This window comes from Diabrotica virgifera, chromosome 6 (assembly GCF_917563875.1).
Source record: "Diabrotica virgifera virgifera chromosome 6, PGI_DIABVI_V3a".
NCBI classification, from domain to species: Eukaryota; Metazoa; Arthropoda; class Insecta; order Coleoptera; family Chrysomelidae; genus Diabrotica; species Diabrotica virgifera.
Genome location: NC_065448.1, coordinates 104997902 through 105012872, shown reverse-complemented (window position 1 = coordinate 105012872; position 14971 = coordinate 104997902). Strand labels below are relative to the sequence as shown.

General features: G+C 32.8%; 1 protein-coding gene across 2 annotated transcripts in view; it reads right to left on the bottom strand.

Moving 5' to 3' along the window:
* LOC114330435 (leukocyte tyrosine kinase receptor) overlaps positions 1-14971 on the bottom strand; it is a 366482-nt gene that overhangs the window by 223907 nt on the left and 127604 nt on the right. For both annotated transcript variants that reach the window (XM_050652706.1, XM_050652707.1), the window contains exon 4: positions 10069-10305. In XM_050652706.1, coding sequence (XP_050508663.1) covers positions 10069-10305 — 237 coding nt within the window. The remainder of the gene's footprint in view (positions 1-10068; positions 10306-14971) is intronic.

Genomic DNA, 14971 nt, shown 5'->3' with positions numbered 1-14971 from the left:
AAGAAGTTCAAGTTGTACCCTCTGTATGAAATGCCATTGGACAGGAAACTCTAACCCTAAAGCTATTCTGACACGATAGTTGGCATTGAATAAAGAGGGACGATTGAACAGATTGAGCTGTAGAAGCTGTCCAAATATATTTTGTGTCTGATCTTGAGACGCGCAATGGTTTTTTATGTGCCAGGATAGGGAGACGCTCTTTTCTCTTAGTTGAGAGAAAATCTTTTCTGTCTTTGTAGCCACGCTTTCTCTTCTTGATATGCGCATATCACGGCTAAAAAGAAATTGGCCGGTCTATACCTTTTAACAACGGTTAACTCAACAACTAATATTGACATGACTCAAGAACTGAAATTATTAGAAAACGGAGAAAGTTAAACAGAAATAATATTATACAGCTGAAAATAAAATTCGCCTGAATTGAAAGCGAATTAATTGTAGGGATCTTTTTCTTCAAAATAGCCTAGAAATATATAAGATGTGTTGGATGTTACAACTATGTATCTAAATTAGGAAAGGATCCATATAATTGCAAAAGTAATTTATTGAAGCCATTATAATAATGAAATTCAAATGGCGATAATAAAAGTATCATGTACAATGTACGTAGGTACTGTAGCTAGAAACGGGTAAATTTAATTTATGTAGTTTGTAATAATTTAATTATGTACCGTAACTTTTTTGCATTAGAAAAATAACTATCTTCATATGGGAGTAAACATATTATGATATAAATTTAATTCTCCAAACCCATTCGCGGACACGACTGCATATGCAGACACTTACAAAGGGAAACGACTGTCTGCAGTCGCACCCGCGAATGGGTTGAGTACTTTTCTAAATATACGTATATACAGGGTGGTTCACCTTATTCGCCTCGGTCTCTGTACGGAAAACCACTTGATATTTTAAAAAAATTTCTTCACAGAAATATACAGGGCCTTTAATACTACAACCTAAAAATAATGTGAATTATACAGGGTGCTCCAAAAAAGAGTGGTATATCAAAGTTATATTTTTTCTTATGGAATGCACTATATCTGATGACATTACTGAATTGACCTTAAAAAATAAGCTATACATTTATCCCTATACCTAAATACAGGGTGTTTTGATTTATTTCGATTTTTATGAAAATGTAAGGTTATAGAAAAAAATAAATATCTACGAATCTAAGAATCAGTAACAAATTCCTTCTTGGATCTTAATAATATACTATTTAGCATACTTAAACAGATGCTTGCTGCAACAAAATTTCTTACAGGGTGGTCAAAATATGAGATTGTTCTATTAACAAATTCAAGCTGTAATAACTTACTTATTTTAAATAGAACACCCTATATCTTACTAGTCTATCGCGTAGAAAATTTACTTAGGTTTCAATTTATATTAGGGTTTCCTATACCTATCTTTTACAGGGTGGTCAAAATATTAGATTGTTCTATTAACAAATTCAAGCTGTAATAACTTACTTATTTTAAATGGAACACCCTGTATCTTACTAATCTATCGCGTATAAAATTTACTTTGCTTTCAATTCTTATTAGGGTTACCTATGCCTATCTCCTTTCATTTTTGAAATATTTAAAGATTTCCTAATTTGTAAGCTTTAAAAATTAGAATTAAGTACCTATGTCGTGGTTACGTACAACACATCACCAACACCGGCAATATACTTAAATATCTTAGTCAAGATACTTTCGTTAATAAAATTCATATTTTTATCATTTAATCACACAGAGTGTTCTTATTTTAAATGACATACTCGATATTCTATTCTTTATAATGGAAGATATTTAAAATCTCTTCAATTCCATGTAAACATTCTCAATACACATGTTATTCTGTAAATGTTAATTCCCATGTTATTCTGTAAATACCCATTTTTACATATTTTTGTACAATAGGCTCGTTTTCGTCATAGTAGCCATTGCATTTAATTGTCTGTAATTGCGATTCAAAGATTCAAACAAAAAGTGATGTTCTTAAATTTATTTAATAACCATTGGTTTAAGATATGGAAAACACTTATACGGAATGAAATATAATTTAAGTATCTTCCAGAATACGGCATCTAATATAGGGTATGCAGTTTAATATAAACATATTATTCAATGTCACATGTAGGCCAAAATCAACTAAAATAATACAACACTCTGTGTGATTACATGATAACAATGAAAATTTTATTATTGACAGTATCATGTCTAAGTATATTGCCGGTGTTGGTGATGTGTTGTACATAATATGTAACCACGACATATTTACTTAATTCTAATTTTTAAAGCTTGCAAATTAGGAAATCTTTAAATATTTAACAAATGAAGGGAGATAGGTATAGGAAACCCTAATAAGAATTGAAAGCTAAATAAATTGTCTACGCGATAGGCTAGTAAGATACAGGGTGTTCTATTTAAAATAAGTAAGTTATTGCAGCTTGAATTTGTTAATAGAACAATCTAATATTTTGACCACCCTGTAAAAAGATAGGTGTAGGAAACCCTAATACAAATTGAAAGATAAGTATATTTTCTACGCGATAGACTAGTAAGATACAGGGTGTTCCATTTAAATTAAGTAAGTTATTACAGCTTGAATTTGTTAATAGAACAATCTCATATTTTGACCACTCTGTAAGAAATTTTGTTGCAGTAAGCATCTGTTTAAGTATGCTAAATAGTCTATTATTAAGATCCAAGAAGGAATTTGTTACTGATTCTTAGATTCGTAGATATTTATTTTTTTCTAAAATCGAAATAAATCAAAACACCCTGTATTTAGGTATAGGGAACCCTTATAAAAGTATAGCTTATTTTTTAAGGTCAATTCAGTAATGCCATCAGATATAGGGCATTCCATAAGAAAAAATATAACTTTGATGTACCACTCTTTTTTGGAGCACCCTGTATAATTCACATTATTTTTAGATTGTAGTATTAATGGCCCTGTATATTACTGTGAAGAAATTTTTTTAAAATATCAAGTGGTTTTCCGTACAGACACCGAGGCGAATAAGATGAACCACCCTGTATACAGGGTGTCCACAAACTCTCCTGACAAACGAAGACCGGAGATTCCTCAGTTGGTTTTAAGAAGATTTAACCCAATTCTAGTGGTCTAAAAATACTTTCTAAGGGAGCTAGAGCTCTTTGAAGATGGCGCCTTGTAATTAGTTTCTTGCATACCTCCAGAAAGCTCTTATTTGGAAAAATAAAAACTGGTATGTACGCCTATTTATCTTCCAGAGATAAATCGATCTTATCAATTGCGAATTTTTAATACCAGTCATATGCTTCCGTTTTGGGTAGGGCAACGGTTATTTTATCGCATAATTTTTGTATTTGACTTTTACACATTTTTGACAATGAATTAATAAATTGTGAGGTATTCTAGTACTAAAAGGTACTCTTGATTTAAGTTGGTAGGATACACCTTTTTCTAGAAAAATCTAATTAAAAAATTTTTCGTCTTTTGAATTCGAAAAAAAAAAAAAAAACTATTTAGAAAAACGAATACTGGTATATTTCTGTATATTCCAGAGATGAATCGATTTAATCAATTGCGAATTTCTAGTACCGTTCATATGCGTCCGTTTTGGGAAAGTCAATGGTTATTTTATCGCATAACTGTTTTATCTTTAACTTTTAAGCATTTTTGATACTGGATTATTAGATTATGAGCTGCTCTAATACTAAAAGTTACTCTTACTATCAGTCGGTCAAATACACAGTTTTTTATTGATTTTCTTTTTCAAATTAAAAAACGAAACATTTTCAAATCGATTTTTCTAGAAAGCGGTGTAGCCTACCAACTTAAAGCAAGAGTACCTTTTAGTACTAAAATACCCCATAATTTAATAATTCAGTGTCAAAAATAACCCCCTCTGTGGCTCTTCTTGTTCTTATTCTTCTTGTGCCACTCCTATCGGAGATTGGAAATCATCAAGGCTACCCTGACTTTGTTTACAGCTGACCTAAAAAGTTCATTAGTGGTGCAGCCAAACCACTCTCTCAAATTCCGCATCCACGACATTCTTCTACGGCCTGGATTCCGTTTTCCTTCTATTTTTCCTTGCATTATATTTTGAGCCTCTGTGGCTCAGTTTTGAGCCTCTGTGGCTCAGTTTGGATCAAAAGTTCCGAATGATCGTGAGTTCGAATCTCACCAGGGTCAGGAATTTTTCGTTTATTATAAATTAATAAATAAAGATAGTTTCTGTGCTTGTGGGATCGTCAGTGGCGGCTCGTGACCTCAGTATATGGGTAGGCGACACATACATATACTGTATAATATCTACATACCTATATAGGTACAGGGTGTTTGGTAAAGAATGGGCCATAGCTTAACCTTACATTCCTGAGCTTAAAATTGGTCGATTTAAGCTAACTTACCTTAGTACCAAAGTTGATAATAACCGAAATACAGGGTGACAAACTTAAACTTTTATTTTATTTATTCTTGAATATTTGCTGACAGACATGGAATAACAACACGAAATTTGGTAAACGAGGGTTTAAATCTAAATTTGCCACCAAAAATGATGTATTACCCAGAGGGCGCTACATACGTCTTTCAGCGCTTATTTAATACGTTCAATTTTTTTCATCTCCCACTCCACGTACTTTTTGAATCAACATTTTTATTCTCTTAATATTTTTACTTAAAAAAGGTATACTAGATTCATCTCGCTAAGCTCAACTGTTTTCGAGATAAACACATTTTAAGTCTGCGATATAACATAATTTTTGCATATCATTGTAGTTAGACCCGAAAAATAAACTTGAAACCATAATAGTTGTGCCAGTTCCCATATTTATGTCATTGCATCGTAAATTCTATTTGAAGAAATTTAAGATACATTTTTGTAAATTTTTATGATTTTAAGTTATTTTTCGGGTGTAACTACAATGATATGCAAAAAATTATATTGCCTCGCAGATTTAAAATGCGTTTATCCCGAAAACCGTCGAGTTTAGCGATATGAATGTAGTATACCTTTTTTAAGTAAAAATATTAACAGAATAAAATTTTTGATTTAAAAAGTATGTAGAGTGGGTAATAAAAAAACTGAACCTATTAAATGAGTGCTGAAAGGCGTATGTGGCGCCCTCTGAATAATACATCATTTTTGGTGGCGAATTTAGATTTTTCGTTCCAAAAAATCCTCGCTTATCAAATATTCAAGAATAAATAAAATAAAAGTTTAACTTTGACACCCTGTATTTCGGTTATTATCAACTTTCGTACTAAGATAAGTTAGCTTAAATCGACATATTTTAACCTCAGGAATCTAGGGTTAAGCTATGGCCCATTCTTTACCAAACACCCTGTATAGAGTGTCGCATTTAAGATGAAGACACTCTTATATTTCGGCTATCAAAATAAATACAGATTTGAAATTTTGCAGTCATTCATTTTGATGGTTTACACTTTTTAAGATAATCAACTGAAATTTAATTTTAAACGCGGCTTATTGCGAATTCACAAATAGGACGAATTTTCAATATTAGATATCGCAAAAAGTTATTCGGAAAATTGTTAGAAATATTATTCTAACCCCACATACCAAATTTCATGACAAAATTCGAACTTTTCGTTTTTTTCAGAATTGGTAGTCAGGATCCTAAAACATGCAATTTGCAGTCCCGAGATGCAGCTCGGCACAACCAATGTCAAAGGCGCAAAAGAATCTAGCCTACCTATAGCCCGAAAATATTGGAAATGCTGGCCACCACGGCCAGGCAAGCGAAAATATTACAGCGCTGTGCTTAGCGTAAAGAGTGAGACAAAATGCGAATTCTGTTCGGCTGCTTTTAAAAGCGCCTGCCCTAGCCTAGGGTAGAGCCGTCGGTAGTAGCGCTACGCTACGGGGAGCGTACAATAATTATTACAACTTCGGAGGTGAATTAAAAAGTACCTTTTTTTATTTTAGATTTTTAGATACTTAGGTATTGCATCAAAATTTATAAATTGAATCGTTTATTTCAGAAAGGGGTCAAGTCACAAGTATCTACTTTTGAGAATATCAAGTTTACACTCTGTTTACATTCAACAATCACTTTACATAAAATAATAATTCTACCTAACAACCTGGAGTATTTGTCAAAAAGTGTTGTATTTTTTAAAAATGTATCTTGTTAATTTGTTTAAGAAAAAAAATTAATTTTTTGCACTCATTTTGTCAAGATTTGTCACTTGACCCCTTTCTGAAATAAGTTAGGCGGCGCCTACCTTGTCTACCCTGACGGGCCGCCCCTGGGGATCGGTACTCACCGGAGGGATTGCAGACGCTCGGATACAATTAGCGTATCTTTGCGAAGACAATGACGTCGACTTTGCAAAGTAACAAGACACTTACTCAACACAAACACTACACATTAGATACTCTCCTGAGTTAGTGATAAGTTATAGTCTAAAAAATCATTATGAAATTGACTGGCCAGTTGGTCGTGAAAACCAATGCCAATAAAACACAAACACACACACACAGTGCCAAAAATGTTTAAAAGTTAAAGACAGAAAAGTTATGCGATAAAATAACCATTGATCTACCCAAAACGGACGCATATACGCTCTGAGCTTCGCTGGTGCCGCTCCTAGCGGATTACTAATTTAACTTTCACCGGTAATTTTTAAATTTATTATTTAATTGTTATCGCTTATTTAATATTTACAACGCAAAAAAGTAATTAAATTATAATCGATTTTTTTAAGATTTTGCTAATTAGTCGAGGAAATGAAGCTGAAAAGATGGCCAAACCTAGCAATATTTTCGTCCAGCATCGATTTGTACAAAAATTTGGGCTTATGCTCATTACACCCTTTAGTTCATTTTCTATATTGAGCCGTTGTACGCTTTTGGTTTTTTAAGGGTGAAAACTACCCCTAATTGTAAAAAATTATAAAATAACATTTTAAACTTTAATACTGTCAGCATTTTGTTCTTATTTGTTACATAATTATTGTTTTATGCTTTAAGATATACTATCATAATATTTCAACCCTTAAAACCACCCTTGTTGGAGCTATATATAAAAAATTTACTTATCCTAAAAGAATAATTTCATCTTGCATCGATTTACATAAAAATTTGGGATTAGGATCATCTCACCCTGTACTTAATATTCTATATCATGCTTAAGGGCGTTGATTATTTTTAGGGGTGTAAACTACCCCGTATTTTCAAGAATTATATAAAAACATTGTAAACTTTAATATGGGTAAAATTTGGTTTTGATTGGTTAAATAATGATTGTTTTATACTTTAGGATAAAATATCATAATATTTCAACCCTTAAAAACGACCCTTAATAACATTACAGTTTTTATAAGTAGATATTTTAATAGGTCTACACAGAAAAAAAAGTAGAATTAAAGAATTAACCCGCGAGTAGTCGCGCGGTGAGATAGAATCTCAATTTTTATCCTTTTTGGCGATAACTTGATGAAAAATTTTGCAATTTTGAAAAAATTTCCTAAGTGCCTCGAGGAAAGGTGTAGTAATGCGTAGGAATTTTTTTTTCTTCTTCTTCTTTTTGTGGAATTTATGGCTTTGGGGAGAGCCAATTAGCTTTAACCCGCGAGTAGTCGCGCCGTTAGATAGAATCTCACATTTCATCCTTTTTCGTAATACAGAAAAACCTGTCAGTAACGGCCACTAAAAATGAAAGGACTATTGACCGATATAGAAAGGTGGACGGTATTGCCAATTTTTGTAGTCTACATATAATTGGTTTGGGAAATTTTTAAACTGGCCGTTAGGACAGGTGGCCGATGTTGGCAGGTGGCCGTTAACACATTTTTTTTAATAAAATTTTTAGAAATATATATTTTCAATATAAAAAGTAGATAAAAATAGTACAAAATAAAAATTTGTTTTAAATTCGTATTTTGAGGTAGAATCTCACACGCGACTATCGACGTTACAGAAGTGAGCGCGACTACTCCCGGGTTAAAAAAACATTTATTTATACAAAAATACGAATTTACAAATATGTACAAATACAAATAGTTTTTTAGTCATCTTCCAGTATTCGAACCGGTTCTGTGGTATACATTGAAAATTATCCATAAGCGGACTATCCGAATTTTTCGAAAAAAAAAATTCGTTTTATAAACATAGCTCCTTCATTTTTGGCGATAAAATTTTTTTCAAAAACGACTTTGTAGGATTTTTAAAGAGTTATAAGACTGTGTAAACTAAATTTCGTAAGAGCCCTTAGTTTTTAATTAGGGTGGGTTTAAAGGACTCGAATAAGGGGTGTTTTCTCGTAAATAGAGGTTTTAAACGGATATATCTCGCTAACTGTTCACCGTAATGAAAATCTATGCATAAGGAAATTTTAGCTATTAAAAAAGCTACAATTTAGTGGTGTATCATTTTTTTCGTATCTCCAGTATTTTCGGAGATATTTTGAAGTAAAAGGTGAAAAATGGGAAATTCCAAAAAATTTATTTTTTTTAAACTCCAGTTTTTCGAAAATTAGGCCTTTTAAATAGGTCAATCTTTTTGAGTCTATTGATAATACAAATATAAAAGGAATTGCAGAAAGGTGATGACCAATTTTTAATTAGGAGGGTAGTTAGGGGGTTATTTTCACTGATTTTTTCATAGAGAAAAGCAGGTACCGACCTTTTTTTGATCATAAGTTCCTTAATTTTCAGACTAGAAACTTTTTATTATTATTTCTTGAAAGGCCTCACTGTATACTTGAAAAAAGATTATTTAAGCTTTCCTCGAAAAATGCAAAGTTTTTCCGATATTTTACTTTGAATATTTCAAATTATGCATTTGACGAAAAAAGTTAACTTTTAACATGTCGTAACTCGGTTTGTATTGGTCTTATAGATATTACAGAAAAAGAATTTAGTTTGTGTTACTAAAAGATACAATTTTGATATATACAGTTTTTTTTTTGATTAAATGCACATTTTTCGAGGTATTCTCAAAAACCTCCTAAAAAGTCGATTTTTCCATCGAAAAACTGTTACTTTCAAGCGCGAATAACTAGAAAAATATTAGTTTTACGAAGAAAATGTAAAAAACATTTTTTTCTTAGAATTACTTTTTACATCGATTTATATGGTTAAAATGTAACAAAAAATTCCCGCCCCCGGTGGCAACCACCCCCAAGGTTTTAGCGTACAGTGGCATGATATAGAAAATGATCCTTGGACTATTCCCTACCTTCTGTGAAAATTTCAAGTAAATCCATGCTGGACGAAAAAATTGCGAGCCAAAATGCTTCATTTCCTCGACTAAATCATTTTGACGTTCTATTGATAAAATATGAATTTCTTACTTCGGATACTTTCACAGTTATCGTGTAGATGGCGCTAAGATTAATAGAATAATTTATAATTAAATATTACGGAACAGTAAAAAACTTAAATTCAGTATTTAAAACGTAAGTATATTTAAGGTAAAAATATATACCACAGCTTTGACCAACTAATATTTTTTATAATTAATGTTTTTAATTTTAATTTTAAATTAATCACTTTGACATTTATGTCAAATTTTCGGTAAAGGTTTACAGACTTGTCGCTACTGGCGCTCGCGAATTTGTAAATATCCCCTCTACGTACGAGCTCACAGCGTATATGACCGGTACTAGAAATTCGCAATTGATTAAATCAATTCATTGCAGGAAGATATATAAACGTACCAGTTTTCATTTTTCTAAATAGAAATGTTCTGGAGGTATTTAAAAAAACTAAATACAACGCGTCATTTTCAAAGAGCTCTAGCTCCCATTTTCGGACTAGGTGAATTGGGCTAAATTGTCTTAGAATTATCTGAGGAATCTCTGGTCCTACGAATCGAAATACGATTATTTTTTAATTAAGTTTTCTTATAAACTGTAGGTTTGTGCCTTATTAAAGATAACAAGATTTGCCTTTTAAGATAAAACCTCCCTTAATTCGGGGTTTTAAAGGTTAAGGTTCGAACATCCTAATATTTGACAATTTCTGAGAACACATAAAACTCCGATATATCTCTCGCCGACTTCGTTCTAAGAATCAGACATAAAGATCCTGCTCTACACAAACAATAATTAATCTTACCTCCTTCGCTATTATCAGCATCCGTTCTGGGCCCCGTTTCGTTGAGTCCGTACTTCGTGCCAGAGGTGATAAAGAATCCGTTCGCAATATCTTTCCGCCACGTCCAAACGCAATCATTCTCGAAATCGCAGTCGACTCCAGCTTCGAATTCATGCAGTTTTTCCACGGCGTGCTGTTGATGAAGGATCCTAATTTTGTCGTTGTTTCTGTTATACAATTGCTCCACGTTCGTCTTTCCTAATAAAATAATTGTTGATTATTAGTTTAAAAACGTCACTCTAATGACATCAAACAAAAAGTACCTACTAAACATATTATATTAAGAGTGTCAATAATTTTGGAAATTCTTGGTTTTTTCACCGGATTTTAAAGAACGGCATTGATTAACATGAAATTTGTAGGCGAGCGGGAGATACCCCTAAAATGACCAGGCACTGACCACGGAGAGGTGAATGGCTAATTTTATTTATAATTTATATTTTCGAGGGTGCTGAAAACGAAAATGAGGTTTATTTTGAATTTTATGTGGGGGAACATTGTCAAAATCGCAATTTTACCCCAAAAATAAAAAAAAATAAATAAAATCACGTTTTTTTGCGTTTACCTCGCTACAACTCTGTTCCATTTTAATATTTTTTTTACAGTATATAGCTCTAACATTTCTGAAGACAACGGTACCTGTTTCAAGCTTTTATTCTTGTTTTGATAAAGGTTATGATTTTTTAAAAGGAAAAGGTGCGGATTTGTGCATTGCAAAGTTTAATCGCAAAAGTTGTGTGACGAAGTTTAAAATTTAGCTTCTTAATCACGCTTATGTTAAAATATAGAGTACAAAGAAGTTTTCTGTTAAGTTTTAGCTCAAAATATTTTATAGAAAAAAAAAATAGTGCAACTTGTATTATCGACATTAGAAATCCCCAATATAACGCTTATTTTTCGAAATACTGGCCAAGGGTTGTGAATGGCTAATTTTGGTCTTAGATTATATTTTTGACCGTGGTGAAAACGAAAATGAAATTTATTTTAAATTTTAGGTGGGGGAATATTGTCAAAATTGCAATTGTACCCTAAAAATAGAAAAAAATGAAATCACGTTTTTTGCGTTTAGCTCGCTACAACTCTGGTCCGTTTTAATTTTTTTTTCTAAAGTTTGTACACTATATATCGCTCACTTTTTTGAAAACAATGGTTTCTACTTTAAGCTTTTAGTCTTATTCTTGTAAAAGTTATGAATCTTTTAAAGTACAAGGTGCAGATTCGTGAATAGCAAAGTTTAATCGCAAAAGTTAAGTGGCAAAGTTTCAAATTTATCTTATTAATCACTTTTATGTTAAAACATAGAGTACAAAGAAGTTTTCTGGAAAGTTTTGGATCAAAATGTTTTATAGAAAACAAATCGTGCAACTTTTAACATCTACGTTATAAATACCCAAAATAACGCTAATTTTTCGAGATACTGATCATTGGTGGGGAATGACTAATTTTGGTCTTACTTTACGTTTTTGATGGTGCTGAAAACGAAAATCAAGTTTATTTTGAATTTTAGGTGGGAGAACATTGTCAAAATCGCAATTTTGCCCTAAAAATAAAAAAAATAAACCACGTTTTTCTTAAAATTAAAAGTTGCACCATTTTTTTTATAACACATCTAGACCTAAAACTCCCCAAAAAACTTCTTTAAACTATACGGTTTAACATAAACGTAATCAAATAGATTAATTTTAAATTTTGTCACTTAATTATTGCGATTTAACTTTGCAATTCACGAATCTGCACCCTTGATTATTAAAAAGTCATAACTTTTGTGAAGAAAAGACTGAAAGACTATACAGTTGCTTTCATAGTCTTCACAAAGGTGAGAAATATATGCTGTAGAAATTTTAGAAAAAAATATTAAAATGGAACAGAGTTGTAGCGAGTTCAACGTAAAAATTCGTGACTTCACTTTTTTTTTCATTTTTAGGTTAAAATTGCGATTTAGACTAGGTTTCTTCACATAAAATTCCCGCTCTAGCTCTGAAAAAAATAACTACTCGTTATGGAAATTGTCTAAAAAACTCAAAACACAATCACAAACTATAGCACCGATAAGAAAAAATGATGGCACCTGGTCTCGAAGTGACGAAGAGAGGGCTAACACCTTCGCTGAGCATCTTCAGTCAGTTTTCCAATCGCACAAAAGAGAGGTTCCAGAGAACGAAGAGAAATTTATTACAGATATAGCAGATGAACCCTACCAGATGTGTCTTCCCACCAGAAAAGTTAAAATTACCGAAATTGAAGAAGTAATCAAAAACCTAAATACAAAAAAAGCACCTGGATACGACCTGATAACAGGACTAATTCTCAAAGAACTACCTGAAGAAGCAATAAAGCTACTAATGTACATATACAATGCTGTCCTAAGATTGTGCTACTTCCCCCCCCCCCCCAATGGAAGGTAGCACAAATCATTCTAATTCATAAACCCAACAAAGACACAACCCAACCTTCATCCTATCGTCCTATTAGCCTTCTACCTTTACCCTCCAAAGTATTTGAGAGGCTTCTCCTGAAAAGAATAGACACTGCCATTACAGAAAAAAACCTAATACCTCATTACCAATTCGGATTTCGACAACAACATGGCACAATCGAACAGGTCCATAGGGTAGTCAGAACCGCAAGAGATGCACTTGAGAACAAGAAATATTGTACAGCAGCCTTCCTGGATGTCTCCCAAGCCTTCGACAAGGTATGGCATAAAGGTCTAATATCAAAACTTAAAAGACAATTGCCTCATCCAATCTGCATGCTCCTACAATCATACCTCACCGGCAGATCGTATCAGATAAAACTAGGGGAAGCCCTCACTACACTACATCCCATCCACTCTGGCGTACCCCAAGGAAGTGTCCTTGGACCCCCACTGTACCTCCTGTTCACAGCAGATATACCAACTTCAGATCGTACAACAATTGCAACATATGCTGATGACACTGTCCTAATGGCTTGCCACGAAAATCCGACCCTAGCTTCACAGATACTACAAAGTCACTTAAATAGACTTGAAATATGGTTTAAACTGTGGAGAGTCAAAGTTAATAGCTCCAAGTCAACACACATTACGTTTACACTAAGGAAGGGGATCAATCCAGCTGTAACCTTTAACAACACACCACTGCCAATAAAAAGTGACGTCAAATACTTGGGAATTTACAAATTGGGAACAAACGACTGCAACTGGGACTCGTTTATAGAAAGATGTACTGGTTCATGAATCAAAAATTACGCCTAAGTCTTGACAATAAACTTCTGATCTACAAAAGTGTACTGAAGCCCATCTGGACGTATGGCATCCAAATCTGTGGAACTGCCAGTGAAACAAATTTACTCAAGATACAGCGCTTTCAATCAAAAGTTCTAATGCAACTGTGCCAAGCTCCTTGGTACATTTCCAACGATCATATACATAGGGATCTCCAAGTCCAAACCGTCAAAGAAGAAATTGTTTCTCTGTGCTCCAAGTACCACAATAGACTACAGGTTCACCCAAACATATTGGTCACCAATCTCCTGACACCCCTACAGAACAGAAGACTAAAAAGAACAGACACTCTTGACCTCAACACTAACTAATCATTCCCACTTATTACTAGTGTACTATTTAAATTAATTCAATTAATTTATTAATAACTCTACTAATTCAATCATTGTTTTACTCTTTTAGGTATTCACCACTGGGTGAATACTGACTGTGTCACACTCTTAACACTTATATGTATTGTTTATTATTTTTTATAAAATAGATTGCAATAAAATGGATGTCAAAAAAAATTCAAAATAAACCTCACTTTCGTTTTCAGCACCATCGAAAACATAAATAGGACCAAAATTAGCCATTCACTGCCCATGGCCAGTATCTCGAAAAATAAGCGTTATTTTCGGGATTTATAAGGTCTATATTAAAAGTTGCGGAATTTTTTTTATATTAAACATTTTTAACTAAAACTTTCCAGAAAACTTCTTTGTGCTCTATGTTTTAACATAAAAGTGATTCGTAAGATATATTTTAAATTTTGCCACTCAACTTTTGCGATTAAACTTTGCAATTCACAAATCTGCACCTCGTACTTTAAAAAATTCATAGCTTTTACTAGAATAAGACTAAAATCTTAAAACAGATACAGTTGTCTTTAAAAAAGTAAGCAGCATATAGTGTACAAACCTTAGAAAAAAATATTAAAATAAACCAGAGTTGTAGCCAGTTAAACGCAAAAAAGATTTCAACACAACTTTTCGTCACACAACTTTTGCGATTAAACTTTGCAATGCACAAATCCGCACCTTTTCCTTTTAAAAATTCATAACCTTTATCAAGATAAGAATAAAAGCTTGAAACAGGTACCGTTGTCTTCAGAAATGTTAGAGCTATATACTGCAAAAATTTCAGAAAAAAATATTAAAATGGAACAGAGTTGTAGCGAGGTAAACGCAAAAAACGTGATTTTATTTTTTTTATTTTTGGGGTAAAATTGCGATTTTGACAATGTTCACCAACATTAAATTCAAAATAAACCTTCTTCTTCTTTTTCTTCTTCTTCTTCGTCTTCTTCTTCTTCTTGTAATAGGACTATGTCTTCTTCTTCTGTTACAGTCTTTGCTGCGATCCGGAGCTCCAACTCTCGTACCATCGTTTTTTGCGTCTTCCTATGGGTCGCTTGGTGTTGGGCTTCTGTGTTTTCGCCCAATGCGCCATACGTTCAGGGTCCATCCGATCTACGTGGTCTCTCCACATGCGTCGTCGTGCTCTTGTCCATCTCACTACGTCTTGAACGCCTAGCTCTCTCAATGTGTCTTCGTTTCGTATTCTATCTCTGAGTGTGATACCTCTTATGGATCTTAGGGTTTTCATCTCTGTGGT